This window comes from Equus asinus, chromosome 14 (genome assembly GCF_041296235.1).
Source record: "Equus asinus isolate D_3611 breed Donkey chromosome 14, EquAss-T2T_v2, whole genome shotgun sequence".
NCBI classification, from domain to species: Eukaryota; Metazoa; Chordata; class Mammalia; order Perissodactyla; family Equidae; genus Equus; species Equus asinus.
The window spans coordinates 3,903,539-3,916,683 of record NC_091803.1 but is presented as its reverse complement, the minus strand read 5'-3'; the positions used below and the strand labels follow the sequence as shown (position 1 = coordinate 3,916,683).

Sequence of the window (13,145 nt, the reverse complement as noted above, 5' to 3'; positions counted from 1 at the left end):
CTCCACGAGCTGGGGACGGCCCTCAGGCGAAGGCCAGCACAGAAACCTGGACCTCGGTCGTACAGCCGCAAGGAACTGAATTCTGACACCTACGTGAGCCGGGAAACGCATCCTGCCCTGGAGACCCCGGAAGGAACGCAGCCCTGCCCATACCTGGATTTTAGCCCTGTGCGACCCGTGCTGGACGTCTGACCCCCAGAGCTGTAAGATTAGACGTCTGTGTGGCTCGTCATTTGTGACAAGAGCAACAGGAAGCTAGTGTGTCACCTCCCTCACCAGCCGCCCGACACAGTCCTCCCAGAGAATCAATGAGCCGAACCAGTGGTATTCCTTTCCTGCCTGGCATGGACATGGATGGTGCCCCAGGAGTGATGGTGACGGGGTTTGCAGGGCAGCCCAGGATGAAGCCTGCGCTCTGGGCCACCTGGGAGTGAACATTTGAACCAAACGGGTCACGTAGCCCATCTGCCGTCTCCAGGCAAAGTCCTGAGCCGACTGCAGTGTAACCAGCGTCACGTGATCTTCACGAGGGGACAGAGGACCTTCCAGTTTGGTATAAAAAGTGGAGCACTCCACCTGTGCCCCAGGAGTAGAACAGAAAGTCTCATCGGTGTCTCGTCACTGCTGTGACCGGTAGCGGCCAGATCTGCGGCCAGTGAGCGTCTGCGGGGTGCGAATGGCGCTCCTTTACCCTCACAGCCACCTCGGAGGGAGGCTGCTGGTGACTCTGCTTCCTCGTGGCCAAGCGGAGGTCACACAGCCTGGTTCCAGGAGCCGTTGACCCTTCAGCAGACATTCAGAATCCACCACACATCAGGAACTGTATGTCTTGCTCAAGTGTCTTTTTTTAAGTTACTAATTTTTTTAATTCTAAAAGGGAAGCATGGATTCACTAGAGAAAATGCAGAGACAGGGGACGCCTGGGGAGGGATCGCAGATTGAACACGAATTCAGTTTGCTTTCTCCCCAACCGTCACTAAACCAAAGCACAGCCGAGCTTTGTAATGGCAGAGCCGGTAAGGATGGAGAAAACGGAGAGGGCACGGAAACGACGTTTGGAGGCTGGAAGCAGAGGGCTGACTGGCACCTGCCTCGGTGGATCTGAGAGGCAGCCCCGTGTACCACGCAGCCACTGACGGGCTCAGGGAGCACGAGTGCCGGGTGCCTCTGGAGGCCGCGGTGGGGGTGGCCGAGGCGGAGGAGGAGCGCCAGGGACCTTGTGGAAAGCTCTAATGCCCCGGGTGCCTGGCGGGTCCAGTCGCTTGGGGTGAGGCTGCGCCTGTGCTGAGGGAGGAAGGAGGAAGATGACACATGAAGTCATCTATTCAGAGGGCCCCTGAAGCAGCGGGACGGAGGGGGACTGAGCCGCTGAGGGGCCCCAGGAGCTTGCCCACACTGCCTTTCCTGTGGGGCACTGGCGTTGTCCAGGGCAGGATCTGTGTGAGGCCGAGGATCCAGGCTTCATCCAGGCAGGGGCCGGAGCTGGGGAGGAGAGCCCACGCAGCCGTGGCCACCTCATGGGCCAGAGAGACAGACGTGAGGTACTTGAGGGGCCTGAGTTGTGTGGTGGTTTCCCCTCATGACATGTGCCGAAATTCTGAAGCTCCAGGGCCTGGGATGGGAAGGGCTTTGTGAAAAGCAGAGTGGAATTGTGGTAGTCTCACAGTGCCGAGGAGCAAGTGTTAGTGTTCAGGACTCTGAGGGAGTGAGCACCAGGCTCTTGGCTGAAACCCTGGCAGCAGCATCAAGCAGAGACCAAGCTGCCCAGCGCAGCCCCCACTGGGTCTAGGTGGTCAGTGGCAAGGAAGATGCACACCACCAAAGCCTGTAGGTGCAGCTAAAGCAGTGCCAAGAGGAAAAGTTATAGCCTTAAGTGTCTATCTTAGAAAAAGCAGAAGGCTGAGGATGATGGTTGTGAAGCAAGAAAAAGTACAGCAAATCAAACCCAAGAAAGTGGGAGGAAGGAAGTACTAGAGAAGAGCCAAAATCAATGAAATGGTAAACACACATACAACAGAGAAAAGCCAAATGCCAGGAGTGGGTTCTTTGAAAAGCTATTTAAACAGTTGAATAAAAGTTTGAAAAAACCAAGAGAGCCAGGAGTTGGTTCTCTGAAAAGTTTAATAAAAGTGGAAAACACTAACTGCCATATCAGAAATGAAGACGGTGACATCATTCAGATCCTACATTAAAAATTAGTAGCAATAATTTTATCTCAATAAAATGGGGAAAGTCTCTTTAAAGATTAATGGAGGATATTAAGACCAACTTTATGCTGATAAATTTGACAATTTAGACGAAACAAATAAGACAAAGAACACTTATTAAACTTGCTACAAGAGGAAATAGAAAATCTGAATTGTCCCGTATCTCTTAAAGAAACGGAATCTGTTATTTAAAAACCTCCCCACAAAGAAGATTTGAGGTCCAGATGGTTTCATTGCTGAATTCCTTTAAATATCAGAGGGAGAAGTAAAACCATTATTACCCAAATTCTTCCAGAAACTAGGAAAAGAGGAAATCCCATCTCATTTTAAAACGCCAGCACAACCTTGATACCAGAACCTGAGAAGGGACCATACGAAAGGGAAATTACACACGAGAGATGAGCAGCTTTGCTCATCATCAGAGAAATGTCTCTCAAAACCACAGTGTTTTCCACACCAGAGACATCAGAATGGTTAAGATGAGAAAAGCCGGTCCCATGCCCCCTGAGGAGGGTGCCCATGGACCGCACTGTGGGGGGCCGTGGGCAGTGCTGGAGCCGACCACAGGCACACACCCCACCCGGCACTTCTCCCGGTGGGCCTGCTTCTGTCTGCACTTGACACAGTGGGACGGCACAGCGGCACTGTCACAGCTGCCCCGACTGCCAGCCGCCCCCGCTCAGCAGCAGCGTCATCGATAAGTACAGGGTGGGACGCTCACTCCCAGGACGTGCTGCCCGGAGCGGGCATGTGGCGGCCACTGTCACAGGCAGCAGCAGGCGCATGTGAAGCTCAGTGTTAAACCAGAGTCGGGCTCAGAGGCACAGCGCCAGGTGCCCGTGGTCCAGAGCTGGAGCCGGGCCCAGCACCCCTGTGCTGCTGGAGGTCAGGACAGAGCCTGTCCCGCAGAGGCCGCCGGGGCTGCTGCCTGGGCTCTGCCCTCGCCCTGGGCTTGGGACACAGGCGGTGCCCTTTGCGAACACTTAGCGAGCTGTGCACCCCGGAGCCGTGTAGTTCACTGGATGTTGCGCTTCCACACACAACACACAGGACCGGGGAGAGACAGCCGCAGCGGGCTCTCAGCTGCCCCTTCCTGTGCAGCTGGGGGCCGGCCCCGCCTCACCCCAGCAGAGGACCGGGGCTGGTTTTTAGAGCCTTGAAGACAAAGGGTCTCCTGGCTGCGGAAGTCGGGACCTCGTCCTGAAACAGGGGGCTTCCCAGTGGCTAGGTGCCCACCGAGTGCTGGAGTGGCCACCCGCTTGCCCCGCGTGGCTCAGGCCTGTGCCCGCCAAGCAGGAGGCGGCTGACTCGGCCAGCCTGGCGGTCAGGGACAGCCCAGGGGAGGACAGAGGACGCTGACACTGGGGCTTCACAGCGAACCAGCCCGGCCAGGGTGAGAGGAGCGGGCCTGGGGGCCAGGCCGGGGCTCAGGCTGGGCGCTGCCAGGCTGACTTGGCACCCCCTCTAAAACAGCATGAACTGCCTCCAGCACGAGAGACAGAAGTGGGAGCAAGGCTGGAGGAGACGCAGGAAGTCGGCACCCTTCTCCTGCAGGGCCGGGTACTACCTGTGTCAGGCTGCGGGCCACATGTGGGCTTCGTCCAAGATTCTTCTCTGTTTTTTTTAAGCCCTTTAAAAATGTGAAAACCATTCTTAGCCTGAGGGCCCTATACAAACAGGCCTCAGGCCCTGGTGTGCCTCCCCTGAAGCAGACTATTCAGAAGAAACTTAAAAAAATTTATGTTCTCATAAAGATAAGATATATCCATAAAGTAATCACAGGATTCTATAAATGAGAGAACAAAAAGAATTCTTGGAAATTAAAACTATGACAACAGGGGGCCAGCCCCGTGGCCGAGTGGTTAAGTTCGCGCGCTCTGCTTTGGCGGCCCAGGGTTCTGGTGGTTCGGATCCTGGGCGGGGACATGGCACCGCTCATCAAGCCATGCTGAGGGGGCGTCCCACACAGCACGGCCAGAAGGACCCACAGCTAGAATATACAACTATGCACTGGGAGCTTCGGGGAGGAGAAGAAGAAGAAAAAACTATGACAGCAGAGATGACACATTCAGTAGCAGGGTTGGAAGATAAAGGCAAGGAATCTCCCAGAAAGCAGAGAGATGCTGAGATGGAAGTGGGAGGCGCTCAGATGGTGGCGTCCTCCCGACACCAGCCCCGGAGACGTGGGGGAAGCGAGGATTCTAGGACCTGGAGAAATCACAGAGCCTCCTCCCGGCCAACAGGGCTTCCTGAACTATTGGGGGGGGGGGGGGCTCCAGGGGCTGTCCTCGCCCCTGCCCCATGCAGCCTTAGGATGGTGATTGTCCCTTCAGTGTAGATGGCTGATAAGCACAGCACAGGCCTCTTGATGTTGGCAGTGAAATCAATGGAGGGAGAAATGAGAGAGAGAGGAAGAAAGGCAGGAAAATTAAAGGACCAATCAGTGAGGCCCAACGTCCAAACAGCAGGAGTCCCCAGGGAGCAGAGGAACCAGTGGCGAAGGGTGAAGATAAACCAGACCATTCCAGACCCGCAGGGCCCAAGCTGCCAGAGGGAAGAGCAGCCAGTGGGGGAAAGCACAGCGGCCGAAGCAGACTCCCACCCAGGCCAGCGTCGGGGACTCAGGGCAGGGCACGCAGAGCTGAAGGGGACTGCCACCCATGCCAGCCTTGGGGACTCAGGGCAGAGGACACAGAGCCGAAGGGGACTGCCACCCAGGCCAGCCTCGGGGACTCAGGGCAGGGCACGCAGAGCTGAAGGGGACTGCCACCCATGCCAGCCTCGGGGACTCAGGGCAGAGCATGCAGAGCATCCCCGAGGCTCCCCTCCAGAGAAGAGAACCAGACCCATCCCAAGGATCGGTGGTCAGAATGTTCCCGACGGCTCAGGGGCAGCACGGGAAGCTGGAAGACAGGAGCCACCTTCCAGGATTGGAGCGAGTCAGCCTCCGGTCTGCAGGTGTGGACCAGCCACGTTGTCACGGAGCGTGACAACAGAGTGGGGACGCCTCACCACACACGAGGTTCCTGGTGCTCCTCCAGCGCATCCTGTTTGGGAAGCTCCTAGAGGCTCTGTCTCAGAAATGAGGGGGTAGGCTGAGAGAGCGGGAAAGGGGGTCCAGAAAACAAGACAGGAGAGGGGTCCCAGGATGACGGGGCGACGTCGCAGGGTGACTGCACCAGTATAATTAATGATACGCGTCCACCCTTCTCCTCCAGCTCGCACTGTCTGTCTTATTTAAGAAAGCTTTCCGCATCCTGGGCTCGGAAAGCCAGGCTCGAGTGTCACCTCGATGACTCAGTTCTTGCCTCCACGCAGGGCTCTAACCTACTTGGTTTCCCTTCCGAGGTACGAGGCCAGGATCCTATTTCATCTCCACTTTCCCCGAGTCTCTTCCCTCACTTCTCGGCCATGAGAGGTGATGTGATGAGGGGCGGGTTCAGTGATCCGGGCACTCGGGGTGGTGCCCGCTAGCCTCTCCCGGGAACGGCCACTGGACGCCCACGAGGCAGTGGGGGTGAGCCGCCGCTGTGGGACGGCCCCACTGCACCGACCTTGCCCCCTCATTGGCCTCACTGTCCCGTGCGGACACTAGGGGCCCATGTGCTGGCCTGGAGCGTGTGGTCCAAAAGCCCCAGAGCACCGGAGGGCAGGCCCTCCCTGGGGTGGGGCGGTGCCCCCCGGGGCCTTTGACCATGAGCTCCTTCTTGTCACCCAGATGAGCTGGGCAAACTTGCGGGCTGCGTTCCCCGCCCTGAGCCCGGCGCAGCTGCATCGGCTACTGACTCAGTACCAGCTGGCCTCAGCCATGGGCCCCATGAGTGCCTGGGAGCCGGGTGCCCAGGACAGCGCTGATGCCTTCAAATCAGGTGAGCCCCCTCCTCGGGGCAGGAGCAGAGCGCCCTGGGGCCGGGGCGGGGGCAGGGGAGCCTCTGGGGGGACTTCCCTGGAGGTGCCCCCAGAGCATCTGGCACCTCTGCCCTGGGCCATCTGCCTCCTCGGTGCCCTGCCCTGTCCCCTACCTGGGGACCTGCGGATCTCCACAGCTGGGGGTTAAGGAGCCCACAGTTCATGGCCAGGTTCCAAGCTGCAGGCTCAGGTCAAAGGTCCCCCTCGCCCCTCATCCAGCCTGAGGCTGGGGCCTGACCCCGTGCCCGGCCCACCAGGAAGAGAACGGGGTCCACACTGGGTGGCATCGCGCAAGCTGAGCACGCTTGCCACATAAGACACACGCGACACGTGGATCCGGATGGACGTATATACGGGTGTACTTTGATAAGTTAGACACCCGCCTCTATCGTTAGCATTACACACATCATAACAGGCACAGTGGAAAATTAAAGGGCCGTCGAAGATACAGACAGGACCAGGCTTCAAGTGCCTTCTTCGCGTGCCTGGATCACCTGGGGCTTGGGTGGGACACAGACACTGTCTCTGAGGAGGACACTTGGGGCCCTCCCCATTTACAGGGTCATTTCCGAGGCCCACGCAGGGCCGGCTCTGGGCCGAGCCAAGGACGCAGTGTGGGTGCCAGTTGTGCTGTCTGGAAGGTGCTCACATTTGTCCAGAGATCCCCGTGCACATGGGCCGTGTGACCTGAGCGGGGACGTAGTCAGCATGGGCTCTGGGAGCCCCAGGAGGCGCAGTGTCGGCTCGGGGCGCAGAGGTTCAGGCTGAGCGACCTCAGGTGCCGCGCGGCCAGCAGGAGCTGGGGGAGTTGGGGGTGGGGCACAAGCTCCAGGTGGCAGGGCCTTGGGCTTCCTCCGGGGTGGTCACTGGGGTTCAGTAGGGACGAAAGCACAGTTTGGGTGGGTCACCCTGGCCTGGATGCCCCCCACCCATCTCCTGGGTAGGTCAACCTGCTGGTCCCTGGGTTCCCATGGCGTCCGGGGGGGCGGGAGCATCTGGGCAAGCGAGGGGTGGGCAGCTACCCCTGGGCCGGGCCCTCAGGCTGTCCCCGTCCCCACCGCAGAGGATGTCCTGGAGTCCTATGAAAACCCCCCGCCCATCGTTTTGCCGAGCGAGGGCTTCCAGGTGGATCTGGAAGCCGACTGCCCGGACGACAGCATCTACCAGCACCTTCTCTACATCCGCCACTTCCTCTGGAGCCTGCGGAGCAAGCCCGGCCCCGGCGGGGGGCCTTCCCAGCCCGAGGGCCTTGAGGTACCGGCCGCGCCCGGGGCGGAGCTCAGGGGGGCTCCGGGGCTCCAGGGCCCCGGGAGTTCTGGGCGCTTTGGGTACGGCTGCCGCAGGCTGGGGCTCTCAGGTCTCCCCCAACGTGGGAAGGCTGCTGCTTAGCCGTCCTCCTCTCCCACCAGGGCCCGCACCACCCCGCCCCTGAGGGGCACCCCGAGGGCCAGAGCTGCCCCGTGGCTTCCAGGGACCCCGGGAGGGGAGCCCGGGACGCTGGCCTGGTGCACCCGCTGCCTTCTGCTGTGGCTCCCCGGGCACAGGGCCCTCCGGGAAGGCAGCCTGGCCGCGTGAGCCGTGGGGGCCCCCAGGCCGGCCCCCTGCACACAGACTCCTCGTGCCTGCTCACGCCGCCCAGCACCCCACTCGGCCTCGAGCCCGCTGTCCCCGACTGGCCAGAGCCCGGCGGTGGCACCCGTGGGAACTCGCCCCTGGAACGGAGGAGGAACGGGCCCAGCGGCTCCCGCGGTGCCGCTCTGGAAGGTGAGGCCCAGCCCCTGGCCCCTCCCGGCTCCTGGGCAGGTCCTTCTGGGTCACTCCATCGCAGGGGCCTGGTGCACACTCAGCCTGGGCTTCCAGTACCTGCCACGAATGCCGGCAGCCCTGGGCGCCAGTCAGAAAGGCTCCAGGGCCCACAGGAGGGCGCAGGGCGGCTGGGCCACACGCAGCCGTCCGTCCGTGGGACTAAGAGAGTCGCTCCGCACAGGGCAGAGGAAGGGGACCCAGGTGATGTGTGCTGGGCTTCAGAGAAGATGCAAGGGCCAGGGATCCAAGGAGGAGGGCGAGGCAGGCCCGGGCCCTCTGGGGGTGGAGGACCAGGAGGCAGGGCGAGTGTGTGTGGCTGTGTGTGGGCATGTGTGTGTGTCTCTTGTGTGCACGTGCAGCTGGACGGGCTGGAAGGGCAGCGAAGGGCGGAGCAGCCCCTGGGCCCACGGTCCCAGGCACGGAGCTTGGCAGCGCGTGCTGACCCCTGCGTCCTCGGTGCTTCTGCAGAGGCGGGAGCAGCAGAGCTGGCGTGCTGGGCCTGGAGCCCCCAGGGCTGTCGGGAGGTGGCTCCACACCACACCCGGCTCTGCCTGATGCCCTGAGCAGAGCCCACCTCTCAGCCCCCTGGAAACAGCCGGCCTGGCCTGGGGCAACCGCAGGGGGACGGAGGGGCCACCCACAGATGGGCCCAACCCTGTCACCGACGTTCTGCCCCAACGGGCACCTTGCTGGGGCTATGAGAGCACTGTTCCCTCCGGAGCAGCCGCCGAGCAGGACGTCCCTGGGTCCTGACTCCTGGGACAGGCGCTGGCACGGCTGCCACAGCAGTCTCACCCACTGCACTGTTTCCCGCCCCCAGGAGGCTGTGCGGCGCCTGCAGACGAGCCCCCTCCGGTCCCCTCCAGCTGCAGCTCTAGCACAGATGACTTCTGCTACGTCTTCATGGTGGAGCTGGAGCGAGGCCCCTCAGGGCTGGGGATGGGCCTAATTGACGGCATGGTGAGTGGCATCGCCGCTCCCTGCAGGCCCCCGGCTCTTCCTGCTACCAAAGATAGGCCCACAGTGGCGTGGTCGCCAGGGAGGAATGTGGGCAGGCCCACCGAGGGCTTGGCACTGGGGTCCTTGGGGGGGAATCTCCGCATAATTTGAGCAAAGGGAAAGGTTCCCAGGCAGCAGCCGCTTCCCCCAACCTTTCATCTCCGCCTCCATCCTCAGACCTCGGGGTGTCTGTCCTGGGCCTTTGGGGACAGTGATGGCGTCCAGTGCTGTCCTTGCAGACCCACTGATGACCACATGAGTGAGCCCTGCCTTGGCCAGGCCAGGCCTCTCGGCCAAGGAGGGGACTGAGGTGGCCTTAGCTGGAACACCAGCATGTCCTGAGGCCTGTGCTTCTCCCCAGCACACGCCCCTGGGGGCCCCCGGGCTCTACATCCAGACCCTGCTCCCGGGCAGCCCTGCGGCGGCCGATGGCCGGCTGTCGCTGGGGGACCGCATCCTGGAGGTGAACGGCAGCAGCCTGATGGGCGTCAGCTACCTGAGGTACCTCCCCGCTCACAGCTCAGCCAGGGCAGGGCCACCGCCGGCCCAGCCTGGCTTACTCCTCCCCATCCCGGGAGAGGTCCTGCCATTACCCTAGCATTCTAGAGAGGAACAAGGGAGGAACCTCTGGCCTGGCTCCTTGAGGCCGCCTCTCCCTTCCCTGCCCTTGTTCCGGGGGCCGGAGGGCTCTGGACCAGGTGGCACAAGCTGCACCTCATGGATCTGTGATTCCTGCTGCTGTCACAGCTCAGGGGGCCCAGGGCTGCTGACTCTAACCATGTCGCCTGTGCTGTAGGAGCACCACACCCCTCCTGGAGGGAGGGAAGCAGGCGATGGCTGGGCCCTCACACACAGCCCAGGGTGACAGCTGGGGGTGGAGGGCGGGGTCCCCTCCGGAGGCTTGCCCACCCAGGGGCTGGCCCAGCCCCAGTGAGCTCATCTAGCCGCCCTCCGCCCCTCGCTGGGTTGCAGGGCTGTGGACCTGATCCGGCACGGCGGACAGAAGATGCGGTTTCTGGTTGCCAAGTCGGACGTGGAAACAGCCAAGAAGATCCGCTTCCGCCCACCCCCTCCCTAGGTGGCCCTGGTGCCCCTGCGCCCCGAGGTTCGACCTGGCCCGCCACCTCCTCCAGCTGGTCCCTGTGGTCCGTCCGTCACCTTCAGCACGGGCCGCTCCTCGCCCTGTGGATAATGTACATCTCAGTGTATATTTTATTTATATGACGGGTGACAGTCGTGCTGTTTGTTACAGAGCTTTATGTTTGGAGATTTTAATGGAGAAGCATAGATTCAATAAACTATCTTTCATATTCCTAGAGTGTGGCAGCCTGCCAGCTCCCCCAGGGCCCAGAGGGGCTCCGGGGGACCCACTCCCCTGCCGGCCAGGGCAAGAGAGACCCCAGGAGGACACGAGGATCATTGTAATGGAGCCTGGGGGACACCCCAGGAGAAGGGCTGGAGCCCCCAGGCAGAATGTAGTTTGTCTTGGTAATCACGTGCTCAGCACAGTCCTGAGAGGTTCCAGAAACCCCCGGAAGGTTATAAGTGAGAGTTCGGACCCTCCCGGATCCCCAGGCCTCACGCCCCTCCCGATTCCCTCTCATCACTAAAGCTGCAGCTTGGCCCTAATACCAGGCTGGCCGGCCCCAGGCTCTTAATCTGCTGCCTGGCTGGCGTCCACCTGGTGGCCGCCCCTTCACCCCGGCAGAAGGCCCACCCCCTCTGCCAGCAGGCAGCCATGCGCATGGCCGGGGGCAGGGCCGTGTTGGCGTCAGGGTGATGGCGTGGCTCAGACACCTCCACCCTGGGCATCTTCAGTTCGGTGGCCCACATGTGGACGGCGCCCGAATTCTCCTCACAGTGCTCAGATCTCGCGGCCGGGCTCTGGACCAGGGTCCTCCCCTTTGACATGAATAGAGAGACCCTGGGGACCAGGGGGTCCCGGCCAGTCAGCTGCAGACGCACCCCTCACGTGGAAAGGGCCTCCTGGAGCAGCCCGGCTGCGAGGAGCCATGTCGGAGTTCTGTTCCAAGCCTGGACCTGCAGCTTGGTGCTGCCCCTGCTCACGCTGGAGAGAGGCGCCCGCGTGTGGGCCCTGGGCCTTCGCGGAAGTTCCACTGAGGCACCAAGATTGCAGCCACCACTGAGTTCCCAAAATGCTGGATAAAATGCATCTTTTAAAGTCATTTTGAACATATCATTGAACTCAAAAGAAAAGAAAGCCTTAGAACCCAAATTGAAAAGATGGCCCAAGTCGAGAGAGGCTGGCAGCGGGCCGAAGGCCTGTGGAATTCGTGGCCACAATTCTCCACTCCTCTGCTGGGTGGAGGTGACGGGGGCTCAACTGTCCCAAGCTGCGGGCGAGTGGGGGACCCTGTAACTCCCGAGTGCCCGAAGGGCTGGGCCCCGAGAAAGGGGACCTGAGCAGAGCTCACGTGTGCAGAGCATGCCCGGCGCTTCACGGGTGTGAACACACTCAGGGCGGACGGCGGTTCTCTGTGGTGGCGGGTGCTGTGACTGTCCCCATCTTTCAGACGAGGACACCAGAGCAGGGGGAATGTGGTCTTCTCCCTCAGTCAGCATCCTCACAGTAATGCTGCCAGAAAAACCACACAGCTCGGTGTCTGAAAACAGCGTGTCCTCTCCCTCAGCAGCTGGAGCTGGCTGCACCGGCCGGGGAGGGGAGGCCAGGGCTGTCCCCACGCGGCCTGTCCTCTTGGACCTACAGGTGGCAAGGGCTAGAGGGCAGGAAGGCAAGCCCGCCGCCAAGCACATTTCAAGCCTCGGTCCCTTCTGCTGCCTCCTGATGGCCAAGCCCACGGCCAGTGGGCGGGGAGGCATCTCCCCCCATGGGGCCGCTGCGCGGGTGTGGACCGCACCGCGCCCCAGGGGAGGGAACACGGACACCCGTGATTCATCTTCCTCTTGGTAGGAGCGAACTGCCACAGGGTTTGAAGTCGGGCTGTTTGACTCTGGACCGAAAGTCGGCCCTCAAAGGAAATGGGAAGGGAGAGTTTCTGGATGGGCCTTGGCTGTCTTCACAAACGAGTTCTGATGCGGGCTTGCGAGCCAACGTACAACCATCATAATCTGAAAACACCCCAAGTCGAGCTTAATTGAAAGTAGCTCCCCAGGCATCTGGCACAAACGACAGAGTTTTCTCCAGATGAACAGACCTCAGTCCCGAGGGCCGTGCAGGGTCGGGCGGGCCGGGGTCTGCGCGTCCGGGGCACGCGGCGCGGGGGCTCGCAGGCCGGCGCCGCCGCATCCCGGGAGGGTCCGCGGTCCTAGGGAGCTGCCGCACCGGCGCTCGCCTGCTCGGCCCCGCGCGCCTCACCCCTCGGGACGCCGGGCAGGGCAGGGGCGGCGCTCCCCGCCAGCTCCGCGGTCACCGCGGGCCCGGCCCACCCGCCTTCTCCGCCCCCGCCTCTTCCCCGCGCTTCCTAGGAGCCACGCGGCGGGGGGGCGGGGCGAAGCCTGGGGGCGGGGCCGGAGCCTGGGGGCGGGGCCAGAGCCGGGCGGGCGGGGCGCGAGGCTGGCGGTGCAGCAGCACCACCTAGTGGCCGAGGCCGTCCTCGCGCCGGGCGGCTCTGATCCACAGGCGGGAAGCGGACTCGACCCCCAGTGGATGGAAGCGGTGGGGCCGGGGCCGGGGGCACGTTTCTTGCCCTTCCACACCCAGCGGGTCTGCCCCGCTTGGATATTACCAAAGCGACCCGGCTCGGCTCTGGACCAGGCTCGCGGCCGCAGGTGTCAGGGGCTCTGTGAGCCCCACCGCGGGAGCACCCCCCTTGGTTGGCCTGCCCTCCCTCCTAGTGGCAGGAGGCTGCAAGGCCTGCAGAGGTGACAGCACCTCCAGGCCACCCTGCAGGTCTCGGAGCTCCAGCCTTGCATCTTCAGGTCATTCAGGAACTTGAGGAGGTGACTGAAGAACACTGAGCGAACGCATTTCCCCAGGGCTAGCGAGCACCTCTGGGAGACTCACGCTCCTTCCCTCCTGACAGCCTGTCTCAGTGAGCTGTTGTTTCTAGGACATCGAGGACACCAGGGTGGCCTTACGCGTCGGCACTGAGTGGGAAGGGACAGCCCCAGGGCGTCCAACCTGGCCGTGCGAGGGCCCCTGACGTGCCCACAGCCAGCTCTCCGGGCCCAGCAGCACCACCCACACCCGGCCCTCTCCCCTGGGTGCAGGGAAATGGAACAGCCTTGCCTTGTTCACGCAGA

General features: G+C 62.1%; 1 protein-coding gene across 2 annotated transcripts in view; it reads left to right on the top strand.

Annotated features, from left to right (window-relative positions):
- The window catches only part of RADIL (Rap associating with DIL domain), a 97,705-nt gene extending 87,471 nt beyond the window's left edge, over positions 1-10,234 (top strand). For both annotated transcript variants that reach the window (XM_070484140.1, XM_070484139.1), the window contains exons 10-15: positions 5,926-6,076; positions 7,180-7,370; positions 7,526-7,880; positions 8,743-8,882; positions 9,283-9,422; positions 9,894-10,234. In XM_070484140.1, coding sequence (XP_070340241.1) covers positions 5,926-6,076; positions 7,180-7,370; positions 7,526-7,880; positions 8,743-8,882; positions 9,283-9,422; positions 9,894-9,999 — 1,083 coding nt within the window. In that variant the 3' untranslated portion in view covers positions 10,000-10,234. The remainder of the gene's footprint in view (positions 1-5,925; positions 6,077-7,179; positions 7,371-7,525; positions 7,881-8,742; positions 8,883-9,282; positions 9,423-9,893) is intronic.
- Positions 10,235-13,145: the final 2,911 nt, after the last annotated feature.